This window comes from Anomalospiza imberbis, chromosome 7 (genome assembly GCF_031753505.1).
Source record: "Anomalospiza imberbis isolate Cuckoo-Finch-1a 21T00152 chromosome 7, ASM3175350v1, whole genome shotgun sequence".
Lineage (NCBI taxonomy): Eukaryota > Metazoa > Chordata > Aves > Passeriformes > Viduidae > Anomalospiza > Anomalospiza imberbis.
The window spans coordinates 31,245,012-31,257,048 of NC_089687.1; the positions used below are offsets into that span (position 1 = coordinate 31,245,012).

Sequence of the window (12,037 nt, forward strand, 5' to 3'; positions counted from 1 at the left end):
AAGGCTACACTGGAGGCTTATCATTCACAAGGCAGTTGGTCTTGCTGAGAGAGAGTTGCAGGAAGACAGAGAGTAAAACAGTTGCAAAAGGAGAAGTTAAACTAAATAAAAATGTAGAAATGCTAATGAAGGAAAAAAGATTCCCTCCAAGTATGCAAATACCATAGAAAAAAAACAAGGTAAAAATGACAGTTAGACAATGTTGGTATTATAGTTTAAAAATCATGACAACGGGTAACAATCAGCAACTCAATGGCTGAAATAGAAAATGCCAGAGAAACTGGGAATCCATAGATGCTGTTGTCCAAACGGTGTGATTATGCTAGAAAGGAATACATAATCTTGGATTATTTGTGTTCAGTGCATCACAGTTTGCTTGCTGGGAGTTTAAAGATTTTTGTTGAAGGATGTGATTTCAGTCAGATGCTGCAGAGTTCAGAATATCCACAAGGTGCCTGTTTGGGCAGAGTTGCTATCTGAGCACCAGAAAATTTAGACTGTTTTTAGCCTGCCTATTTTACCTGCTGTCATGCTATTCAGACATACAGCCTGTGTTAAAATCAGAGGTAATGCTTCTTAATGTATGAAATAAATAGGAAAGAAACATAAAGGCTGTGATGAATTACAGCTGAGAACCACCTCTGTTAAGCCCTGCCCCAAGGGAAAATTTGTGTGCACAAAGGGAAGACCCCGAACAACTGACCAGCTTTCTTGTGAAGCTGTTGTCAGTCCTGTGAGGAATTGGACAATATCTTTAGGAGCAGCAAAAGAAATCTGCTTTTTCCACAAGCCAACGAAGAGGACACTGGGTGAGGGAATGAGCCACAGGTGTTTATAATTTGTTTATAAGGAGGGTCTTATTAGATAGCAAAGCCCTTCTGTTGGAGAAGGGTTTGCTGGATTTCTGCCTTGTATTGGAGTAGTTTAAACATATTTTCAATTTAAAAAGTTCAAAAAGGAGATGGTGAAATAGGCCCCATGCCACGGACTCCCACAGAAGAAAAAGCTCTGGTGTCCTGCAAATGAGCTGCACTTTCAGGTGATGGCCTGTAAGTAATTGGAAAGGTGAGGTTTCAAGGCAATATTGAAACCTAAATCAGTGATACTTTGTGCTCTTGGTATAATTCAGGCAACTTTTTGTGGTAGGGTTTAGTTTGTTTGCCTGTTTGGGGAGGTTTTGGTAGGTTGGATTTTTTTGTTGGGTTTTTTGGGGATTTTTTTTTTTTTTTTGAGTGGGGTTGGTTTTTGTTTTGTTTTGTTGGGGTGTTTTTTTTTATATTTGTGGTTGTTATTGTTGATTTTTTTCTTGTTTTGCCCAAATAGTAATGTGGTGATATAAAAGAAAAGACATGTGACAGCCTTGGTTGCCTAATTAGTGGCTCTGAAAAAAATGAAGGCTTTATATCAAGTACATATTTTGAGGTGGTCTTGCTTATTTCTTTGTGTTTTCTCCAAATGTTCCAGAAAATCAGCTTTCATTAGTAGACATTATTAATGGAAGACTTGATGAGTGTGTGTGCTTCAGAAAGTAACCCCCAAAGCTTGAGTTTTAAGATTGAGTCATTGTTCCCAGCCATCCACCCAGCCCCAGTAGCACTGGGGATTGCAAAGGCTATTTTCTTCTGCCATGGGCTATAAGGACAGGTGTTTCCAATGCATTTTCCCACCAGCCAGCATTCTTACTAGCTGCTTTTAAAAAACTCCAATCAAAGGCTTCCTACCGTGTAATTTATGTCAGATTAATATTATTTTGTACATGTAACTTGCATTTTCCATGAACAGTAGTTTATTTTCACCATCAAATGAGGAGGTTTCCTGCAAGAGCCAGTACTTTTTATGAATTGTTGGCACAGTTGTTCTGTGTTGCATTAAGTACAGTCATGCCTGTGGTGATGCTGCATTTGTGCTGTTTGGGTCTCCCTAGAGCCTCACTGTTTTCCTTCTGTGTGAGCATGTCCAAATTTGCAGTGCCAAAGCAGGGCAGTGTCTTGGCTCAGTCGCAAATCTGGTGAGATTTCTTAAAAAACAGCATTCTTTGTTCATTTTTTCCTGCTTGGGCTAATCAGAAAGTATTCTCTGAGGATGCATACTCCATGTTGTCAATGAGAACTTTTAAGAATTTGATTTTTTTAAATCCCTAGTCTTGTTGCAGAGTATCTTTAATGGTCCTGGGCTGTGCAATAATGATGTAGGGACAGGCTCTGGACCTTGCTCCATGGGAAAGGCTGAGTGGCATCTTTCAGCATTTAACTGAGGGAGAGTTTTCCTGGCCTGGGCTCTGTGGTGCTCTTTAGTTCCTTCTTCTGACCTTGAGCTGCCAAACTACTGTTGCTCCTTAAATGTTACTGTGGTCACTGTTGCTCCTTAAATTTTTGCTAAAATCTGGGGATGACTGAGTTGTACAGCTCCATTGGCCATAAAAAACTTTGTCAAAATGCTGGTGCTTCTGGCCTGCCCTGTGGGAGCCTGAAGCCCTTTATTTAAGCTGCCCCCTGGAAGGCTGGTAGCCTGTGACCACCTGGTTGTTCACACTGAGGCAGGTTTCTTGGATTAGGGAAGGTTAAGATCTATTTCCTCCAACCTGACCTGCCTTGGTGCATGGGCCCTGCTTTGGGGATTGCTGTCACATCTGAATCCCAGCTGACAAAGAAGCTTCCTGTGCTTGCAAATGTGAGCCACTGGATGAAGAGGAGTAGAAAAAGCAAGAAAGAGAAAATTTCATACTAGTACACCATAAACTGCATCCCTTAGGATTACCAAGGCTTCCTTCAAACAGAGGAACTGATCTTTGAAAAATCATAGCGATACCACCGTTGTGTCCTGCCTTGCTCATTTGTTTGAATGAAGGCACAAATGGTAAAATTAAAAAAGAAGTCAGTTTTATGAAACAACAAGAAATTTTATTAAGATATTTTATTATGTGTCTCTGTAAGGAATAGACCAACAACCATATAAAAGCTTACAAAGATGGTTAACCTTCAACACTATAAATGTGTTAACGTGACAGAAGAAATTCACAATTTTGCATCTTTATTGACTTTTACAGAGTGAAGGGAGAAAATTCTCAACTATGATTGCCAATGACGATCGTTAACAGGAGACATTTACAATTGCTTTAAATCCTTTAACTTTTTGGCTTTTTGAGCAAGTCAATAACCCTGACTTGCAGAGTTAGGAGTGAAAAATACATTAGCACCATCATATTAGTCTTTTACACTTCCCTAATTTTAGTGGTCTTGACCAGCAATGACAGGAAAGTAGAGAAGCACCTTTGACAACAGAATACAATCCAACAATAAAATAATGGTGACTACTGACAATAAGGTATTAAACTCTTAAGATAAACTGTACCTTCCACAGCTAATCAGTACAGAAATAAACAATTTTGTACCAAATGCATCCCTGGAATTGACCACTGGGTCCAATGCATTTTGATTGATTTGATTAATTTTTGGTTTGACTCATTAGACACATCCCAGTTTCTGTCCATGTTGAGGTAGTTGAAACAGGGAGGTCGTTCTAGCTTTATGGACTGCATCTTGAAAGAAGGGTAAACTTTGGTACTGGGAACAATCAGTGCTTTGTAAATTGGCTAACATTCAACTAATAGAACACAGTGTTGTTTTATTAAGTGTTGAAGTTTTATTATAGCACCACGGAGACATGTTTCGAAGATGGAATTCGTTAAAAAAATAGAGCAAAAAAAAAGCATTTTTACTGTATTTTGTGTAATAGCAAAAAAAAAAAAAAAATAACCCTTGATATCAAATTGATTTTTCCCCCAGAAATTTTGTTAATAAATAACTGGGATACAGATGGGCACCTGTACTAGCTGACAAGGCTGAAACAAAGGAGCACAGTTGGAGTGTGAATCTGTTTGCTGGGGTTTCAGAAAAAGCAGGATCTTTGATTTATAAGAAGCAGACTGGGCCAATGTCCACGCCAAATTCCTGATCAGGACCACCAATATCTAATGGTGCAATATCAACCACCGGCAACCTCATTGTCTTGCGCGTCCTGTATTCGAAAACTGTTTTACCCCACTCACCAGTGTGTTTCTGTGAAGTTGAAGAGAAAAGAAAAAATTGTTAGAGACAAGAGTGCTGGCCTATGTAGCAGCCATCCCACAGGTTATCAGATTTCAGATTTCCTATTTCTGTAATAACATTGACTCTAAAGAAATGAGATACCTGTAAAGCACAGATTTAAATGGAAGTGCACTTCACTTCCTACAGTTGCTACAGGAATGGCACTTCTGGTGTACAGAATCTAGATTCCCCCTACTAGCTGTAGCTGTGTTCTTTCCTTACCCAGGCCATGCAAATCTCTCTTTTCCTTTATTATGAGTCTAGTCCTCTAGAGGGATTTATTAACTACAGCGCTAAATTCCTGTATACTTACAGTGCAGCCATCTTCCAGAACAGCATATGTGAATTTACTGTTTCCTTCAGCCTTGATCTCACTTTCTGTAGAGCTCATGAGTTTCAGGGCTTTTTTAACATTCCCATTGTCGTGGTCCATGTAGGCAATGCTGTTCTTGCAGTGGTAGGTGATGTTCTGGGAGGCACGGCTGGAGAGGATGCGCAGGAAGGCCAGCTGAACTTCGGAGACATCCTCTGGAAGCTCAGGATCTCCATAGCTGAACTGCAGAGTACCAACATGGGCAAGAGTGTTCAATCATGTCTAGGGTCAGTCCACATCACGATTTTTTTCACATATTGTCTCATTCAGTTTAATTTCAGAATTATTTTTGAGCATGTTGTGTATGTTTTAGTATGCACAATCTGGGCTGTAAACTGTGCTCATTTCTCACCTGGAAGCCTCCATTCATAGACTCTCCAAACCAAACGTGTTTCTTTCCACTGTTTGCACTGGTCCACCAGTTTTTCCTTGGCACAGTCCTGGGGTTGGCATTGAGGCAGGTCTCACCAGTTTCCATATTGCAGTAGACTTTAATAGCATCCATCTTGCAGCCTTGGTTAGGATCAACCCAGTACTCTCCTAGAGGTAAGGAAATATGTTAAGGGGCTTAATATATTTGGAGAAGAATCTGACTGCATGATGGTAAACTTTATTTCTATGACAGATTTCTGAGACAAATCAGGAAATGTATTAATTTTGACAGAAGAGATGCCAAAGAAAATAAGATGATATAAAAAGATACTGAGTTTATGTGAATTCTGTAAGGGGAATGAAATTTGGAATTAATTTAGAACTTGTAATGGTTTTTTTCCCTACAATTGTTTAAACATATGTTCACTTCTAAGGACACAGTGAGTGGAATTGAAGTCAAATATATATTCTATATATATAGAATAGTAAATTAATAGTCAATTAATGTTTAAAATTGGTTTTACATTTATCATATTTTTCATGACATTTGTTTGAAAAAAAGTAAAGTTTTTATGGAAGATATCCGCATTTAAATTCTCAAGTTAGAAAAACCAAAAAACCAAAACAATGCCCAAGACCTGCTACCATTGGTGAAAAGAAAATCTATACATACCACTCTTGAGCTCGGGATGGCAGAATTTCAGGTCTCGGCAGTTACGAGCTGGATTCTTCCGGGACCCATCAGGACTAATGATGTTTTCAATCTGGTTGTTAATTGATTTCATTGAAGATATGATGTCACCCAGATTGATATCATTTTCCTTGGGCTCATCTCGATATTCATACCCGTAGGAAACTGGACCTTTCTCACCAGCACCCAGGGCAGCTACACCACCACCACAACAGGGGCCAGGAGGTCCAGCAGGACCAGGAAGACCAGGCTGCCCTGGTGGACCCTAAAAAAAATAGTGAACAGGTTACAACTAAAAGTCTGTGTGGGCCCTAGTCTTTAAAAAATGAGAATTCTTACACAAATATTTAGTTTACTTATTCATTAATTAAACAGATGTGTAAACATCTGTTAGATTTTTCAGGCCTTTATTTTCTTAAAATTGTATTTTTTTCCCCTCATTTTGTCAAGTTCAACCATCTTTATGTCTGGGTTTTGTGAAAGAACCTTTTCCACTACAATCCAGAGAATGACTGTTTCTTGGCTTTAGCAGGTGGCTGTGATAGTGACACCTTTGCAGCTCTGGCCTCTCTAGAGCAGTGTAGGAACCTCATTGCATGGCTTTCCAGACCCAAAGGGAGCCTGTGGTCTGCAGTGAGGAGAAGATCCCATTGTATGCAGAAAATTCAGCGATCAGCCGAGACCAACACAGCACCCAGTGCCTCAGTAGTCACACCAAACTGCAAACGAGCTCCATGGTTTTGGATTTACCCTCGGTAGCTAGATAACCTCCTGCCACAAATCTTGCCCATGAAACAGAGAGTTTCTGAGGGAGATCTTTAAAGAGTTGAGCATCCTATGTTTTATGAATATTCCCAAAGATTTGCTTGTGTGAGTTTGCACCATTTACTTACAGCAGGGCCACTTTCGCCTCTGGTACCACGGGGGCCGGGAGGACCAATTGGACCCGGGTAGCCACTGGTACCATCTTTTCCAGGTGGCCCAGCTGGTCCTGGGGGACCCTAGAACAATGAAGAACACAAACAATATGGTCAAAATAGTTCATCAGATAATTCAGAAATACTTTGTGAGGTATTTCAAATATTTCTGTATGATTTATCAGGTGTTTTTTCTTTCTTCAGCTGCTGTCTGTTAAGATGGGTAATTAAAATTTATGTCTGTATCTATGTATATATTAACTAAACACCCTGAATTTTCCTTGCAGTTAGGCTGAGTAAGGAGTTTTTCTTACCCTTGCACCTGAAGCTCCTGGACCTCCAATTGCACCTTGTGGACCCAGAGGACCCTAAGAAAAAAGGAAAAGTCAGTCATACACCTCCTGGTAATATCTTGCAAATAGCTGCATGTGCCTTAAAGAAAGACACTGAAAAGGTCTTCAAGATTATGCAAAACACATCCTTATAAAAAGGCTATGTAAGGCATGAGAGAATGGTGGCCATACTTTAATCAGAAAAAAATATGGAATGTTCTCGAATATATTTTCATATAGAGATGTGTTATTCAAAATGCAAGAAAGCCAACTGACACCAATGAGCTCTGGATTAACTTTAATATTCATAAAAATACATAGCTATAGCCAAAATGCTGCAGTTTTAATAATATTACCAGTAAAGTTATTTAAATAATTTGACAAGCACTAATGATTTCAAATACATCTACAAATTTGTTCTGTGTGTGCACTGCAAAGAATTAAGCCATTTGTTTAAAATTATCTATCATCAAATGAGAGTTTATCATTTTTTTTCCTCATGTTATATGTTAGACTCCAGGTTCTATTGTCTTGTTGAATAGGTTGGTACTGGTGCCATCTTTGGCATGTTAATTGAGTGAGCTTTGGTTTCTTGATTCGCACTTGTATCATGAGGGGTATTTGTAGATTTTTTTTAGAATAAATCCCTTCTTAAACCTTTACTAGTCATAAATATCTATGGCATGCCTGTCTATTCTTGCCCTTCAATTCTCTTAGCTGTGGTCAAATGGTAATGCATGTTCATGTACAATTCAGTAGTTTACAATTTCCTGCCCATTTTGCCCCAGTATTCTTTCTTTCTATAAAAGATAGATGGGAGAAGAGAGGTATTTGGACTCTGAGTAGCTTTAGTTGTCTGTCTAGGATAGATTTCTAAAAGACATAGGCATTCCAACCCCTACTTCTCTCGTTCCTAATTAAATCAGGAATAGCCTGATTATATTATAAATGAATATATAAGAAGTTTTTATTGAAAGGGTTGTAGTAAACCCATCTTTACTTCCTAACAGCTTCTTCCAGTTCTTTAATTATGCTTATGTCAGGTTGATTCAGGGAATCTGGATTTTGAAACATCTGACAATCAAATTTACATAGATTCACATCAAATTAGCTAAGGTTAATTAGGTACCTGGGCCTAAACACAGAAGGACCAGCTGTAATTCCCAATCCAATGCAAAATACTCACAGGAGGACCAGGGAGACCAGGGGTACCAGGAAACCCTCTGTGACCCTTTATGCCATTGCTGCCTCGTTCACCAGGTTCACCTTTATCACCACGAGGACCTTGAGGACCCTGTAAGGGTAGATTTGCAATAAAAGGAAGAAAGGAGATAAGAGCATTGCTCATATAACAGGAAATAGTGAATGGATGACATCACAAATACTTTAGATATGACTTACGGCAGGACCACGAGCACCAGCAGGACCAGTAGAGCCAGGAGGGCCAGGTGGACCCTGTGACATGGTAAGAATGAGAAGGTATGGGTCACTTGGAACTGCCTAGCCCACCTCTGCATTTCCAGATTAGCTGTATGTTCACAGCCAGCAGGTGTTGGAAAACAAGGGGAAGCTCCACACACAGTAGAATCAGCAATAATCCTGGGAGGCCATTTTTGTACCAATGTCAGCCTTTCTGAGCTGCCTGTAGACACTGATCTGTGCACAGGCACTACAGCCCTTCTTCCCTTTCTCAGTGAGGTGCTCTGTGCTCACTGTGCTGGTGTCAGCACTCCTGAGAAATAACTTGAGGGCTTCCAAAGTCACTCCCTTAGTTTAAATAAATAACACATTGCTTGTGCTGCATGAGCACCAGATGGGATGGAAACTGGGACAGGGCCTGGTGCGATGATGTGCTTTTTGGCATCCTAGGGAGAACGCAAATTTTGAGCCTAATTTCTAAATATTGTCAGGACATAAACTCTGATATGTCTTTCCCCTGGATATTCTTATAGAACCGGTCCTTGATGCTGAGAAACTCTGACAGTAACAAATGTATGACTCTTCAAAACTTCCTCTCTATTCCTGCATGAAATGGACTTTGCATAGGAAGGGTATGTAAGTAAGCAGTAAGTCATTTACTTTGGTCTTACCTGAAATCCTCTTTCACCAGATTTTCCAGGTGCACCAGCATTACCTGCAGGTCCAGGGTGGCCAGGGGGTCCTGGAGGGCCAGGAGAGCCACTTTCACCACGGTCACCCTGCAGATAGTAAGGGGTAATAAATATCATGTTTTCTAGAACTCAGCATTAGGAGTATATTCAGTGGAGCACAGGAGGTTCAAGGAACAAATTACATAGCATATACATTACATATATTGCCATGTAGTTCATGTCTCATTTACTGGGCAGTCTAAGGATACTGGTGGTTTCTTACTTTGCCACCTGGGGATCCGTCACGTCCAGGCAAGCCATCGGAGCCAGGGTTACCCTGCAAATCAGAGTGGCACACTTTGTTCACAAGCTGCATGACCAGTAGACAGCATATTTCCCAATAAGTTTGAACAATGCTCATCAAAGAAAGAGTTTACAAGAGGGAAGAGTTCCTGGAGGTGAAGTGTCTCCTAAAAGACCTGTAAGACCTGCATTATTTTGTAGGCAGTGCAGTTCCAAGCGAGACAGACCATGTCTGCAGGCGGAGAAGGGGATGGCAGAGACAGGAGGCTACACCTTACAAAGGGCAGAATCTGCCCAGGCCCCTGCCTTGTGAACCTTAAAGCATATTTGCCCCCAGAATCTCCCATTTGTAACTCACAAGGTAGCAGGGAAATCCCATCCACTCACATCTCTGCCAGGCTCTCCAGGTAAGCCTCTTTGTCCAATAGGGCCTTGGGGACCAGGAGCACCGCGTTCTCCTGGGATACCGTTGGTGCCTGGTTTACCATCTTCACCCTGAACAAAAAGAGAAAGGATGCCATTGCAGATAATGTTTTAGGAGATACCAGTGTGTTTTGTATCTTATTAACTATGCAGGGATTTTGAAGGAGACCTAATGAAGTGATGGGCCAATGTGTCTTTCCTGGTTGTGAATACATAAAAGAAGAGAGAAAAACTTGGCCAAACTGGTTTCTTTTCATTGCTGGTAATATTCATGCAACGCCATTGAATGTTCCTCATTAACTGACAATTAAGAAATAATAAACAGGTATGTCTCTTCTTATGTACCCAAAAAACAATGGCCAAAGCTGTTAACCAAAAAATGCCAGTCTATCACTGTATTAGTGATAAAATATAAACCAAGCCTCACCTTACCTCTTCTGAAGGGAGGTGAAGGGTACTTTTCTGTTTGGGTCATAGTATTTAAGCAAAAAACATATTAAGAATTAAGTAAGGGTAAACAACTAGTGGTAGGTGAGACTATGACTTGGATCTTGTACCCGGGAGAGGTTACAGCTTTCTCCTTCTTATGACCCTCCCAAAGTGTGTGAAGTGGGTAATATACTCCTAGATATATAATATAATCTGAAAGACAACCTTGCATCCCACAGCAGCTGGATACCAGACATTTTCAAGCCTGATCTTATGCATGTAAACACAAATAACTGTAAATTCTCTCATCTCTGGACTAGAAAGCATTAAACCCCCCACCACCCCCAATACATTCATTGCTTTTTGTGTCTCTAAGCTATTTTTAACACTTTTTGCATCTCTAGGCTAATCTGAGCAGCTGGGTTAGGGTTGTGTTAGGGTTGAGGTGGTAGCTGCAGGGAAGGGCTCTCACCTTGGCCCCTGCCATCCCGGGTGGGCCACTGGGGCCACGCAGGCCTGGCAGACCCGTGTTCCCCCGGCCGCCAACGATGCCTTGAGGACCTGGCTCACCTGGTGCCCCCTGTTTGAGAAAAGGTCACCGCAGTCAGTGGGAGCATCTTTAACATTCTTGGCTGCTTGTTCTGGATAGACATAATCCTGGTCTCCTGGTGGAACCGTCCCTGGCTGAAGGGACACTTACCCTTTCTCCTCGGGCTCCTGGGGGCCCTTTTTCTCCTGGTGCGCCGGGCTCACCTCTGATTCCAGCAGGTCCTGGACCTCCTGGAGCACCAGAACTACCGGGGGGTCCGGGAGGTCCATCCTTGCCTGCAGGGCCTGCGTTACCAGGGGGACCTGGACTACCCTGAAAAGAGTTTTAGGAAGGAAAGTGTGAGCTGCACACATGTACTGGCATTGGTCTCATGAAAGCCAGCCAGACCTGAGTCATTGCCTGAAGGCAGATTTAGGGTCCAGCCCCATGCACCCAAATCTGATCTGGTGTTGTAAGAGAATTCTTTCATATATCACTTTCACAGCTGGTATTTTTTATGCCTGCTGTCTGGACATACACCTGCGCATTTTGGATGCCCAGTGCCTGTAAAGGCATCCAACACAGGGTACACATTCCTTACTCATGGCTCTACCACAGAAACTGGAAATAGGCCGCAGGGCCTTCTGCTTTCTTGAATCATTCCTGCCATATGCCTTTAATATGGTGTCTTGGACATGTGCAGATTGAAATGTCTTTCATTACAGTCTTAGCTGAGCCAATGAATGGAAAGAATTGCATTGACTCTAATGGTACCTTAATTAAAATCCTCCCTTCTATTCCTCACCATAAGGAGGGTAAACTCTTTTTTGCAAATTTTTTTCCATAAGTACAAGCATAATATTCAGAATATTTTTGCATAATATATTAATATTCGTCTAAATGTATCCCCAAAGTAAGACTAAAAGAAAAGGGGGATAAACCAACTTACATTGTTACCAGGGGGACCAGGTAGACCACGAGCACCTGGGAAACCAGCAGCACCCTAGAGGAGATCAATACTTTTAGTTGTTATTTTTTGAAGACTGGAAAAACAGGAACAAATTGATTCTTAGACACCTGCTGAGTTTAAATTATAGTCATGTTTTGTTTGAAACCTGAATTAAATGTCCTGAAATGGAACTTGAGTTAATGGGTTTTGAGATAGTTGGCAAAGATGGCAAGTGAATTTAATAACTATTGAGATAAGCCATTGTAGAGCTTTGGGTCATTGTGTCAAAAGCTATTTTGGCACTTATAATAAAATCAATGTAATCCAGATCACTAAAGACTTCTACTTTAATTACTCCTTCTAGAACACTTTAAATATTCTTGAACTGCCAATGCTATAGTCATTGAAGTTCTTATTTTTCATTTATATCACATTTGTTGCAATAAAAAGAGGCATTTAGCAGTGACTAAGTTGAAGAGATACTCACAGGCCCACCAGGAGATCCACGGTCTCCTTTTATTCCTTGAGGACCAGGTGGACC

General features: G+C 40.9%; 1 protein-coding gene and 1 long non-coding RNA gene across 2 annotated transcripts in view; one reads left to right on the top strand and one right to left on the bottom strand.

The window, feature by feature from the left end:
• Positions 1 to 200: 200 nt before the first annotated feature.
• Positions 201 to 7,060, top strand: LOC137477404 (uncharacterized). Its single transcript, XR_011000980.1, has 2 exons — positions 201 to 1,049; positions 6,729 to 7,060. It is a non-coding gene; the product is annotated as an uncharacterized lncRNA (long non-coding RNA).
• Positions 2,879 to 12,037, bottom strand: part of COL3A1 (collagen type III alpha 1 chain) — a 49,505-nt gene continuing 40,346 nt past the window's right edge. The window contains exons 37-51 of the mRNA XM_068196385.1: positions 11,984 to 12,037; positions 11,497 to 11,550; positions 10,719 to 10,880; positions 10,491 to 10,598; positions 9,554 to 9,661; positions 9,147 to 9,200; positions 8,864 to 8,971; positions 8,175 to 8,228; positions 7,960 to 8,067; positions 6,756 to 6,809; positions 6,418 to 6,525; positions 5,507 to 5,789; positions 4,814 to 5,001; positions 4,402 to 4,644; positions 2,879 to 4,058 (exon numbers count right to left, since the gene is read on the bottom strand). Coding sequence (XP_068052486.1) covers positions 3,912 to 4,058; positions 4,402 to 4,644; positions 4,814 to 5,001; positions 5,507 to 5,789; positions 6,418 to 6,525; positions 6,756 to 6,809; positions 7,960 to 8,067; positions 8,175 to 8,228; positions 8,864 to 8,971; positions 9,147 to 9,200; positions 9,554 to 9,661; positions 10,491 to 10,598; positions 10,719 to 10,880; positions 11,497 to 11,550; positions 11,984 to 12,037 — 1,833 coding nt within the window. The 3' untranslated portion in view covers positions 2,879 to 3,911. The remainder of the gene's footprint in view (positions 4,059 to 4,401; positions 4,645 to 4,813; positions 5,002 to 5,506; positions 5,790 to 6,417; positions 6,526 to 6,755; positions 6,810 to 7,959; positions 8,068 to 8,174; positions 8,229 to 8,863; positions 8,972 to 9,146; positions 9,201 to 9,553; positions 9,662 to 10,490; positions 10,599 to 10,718; positions 10,881 to 11,496; positions 11,551 to 11,983) is intronic.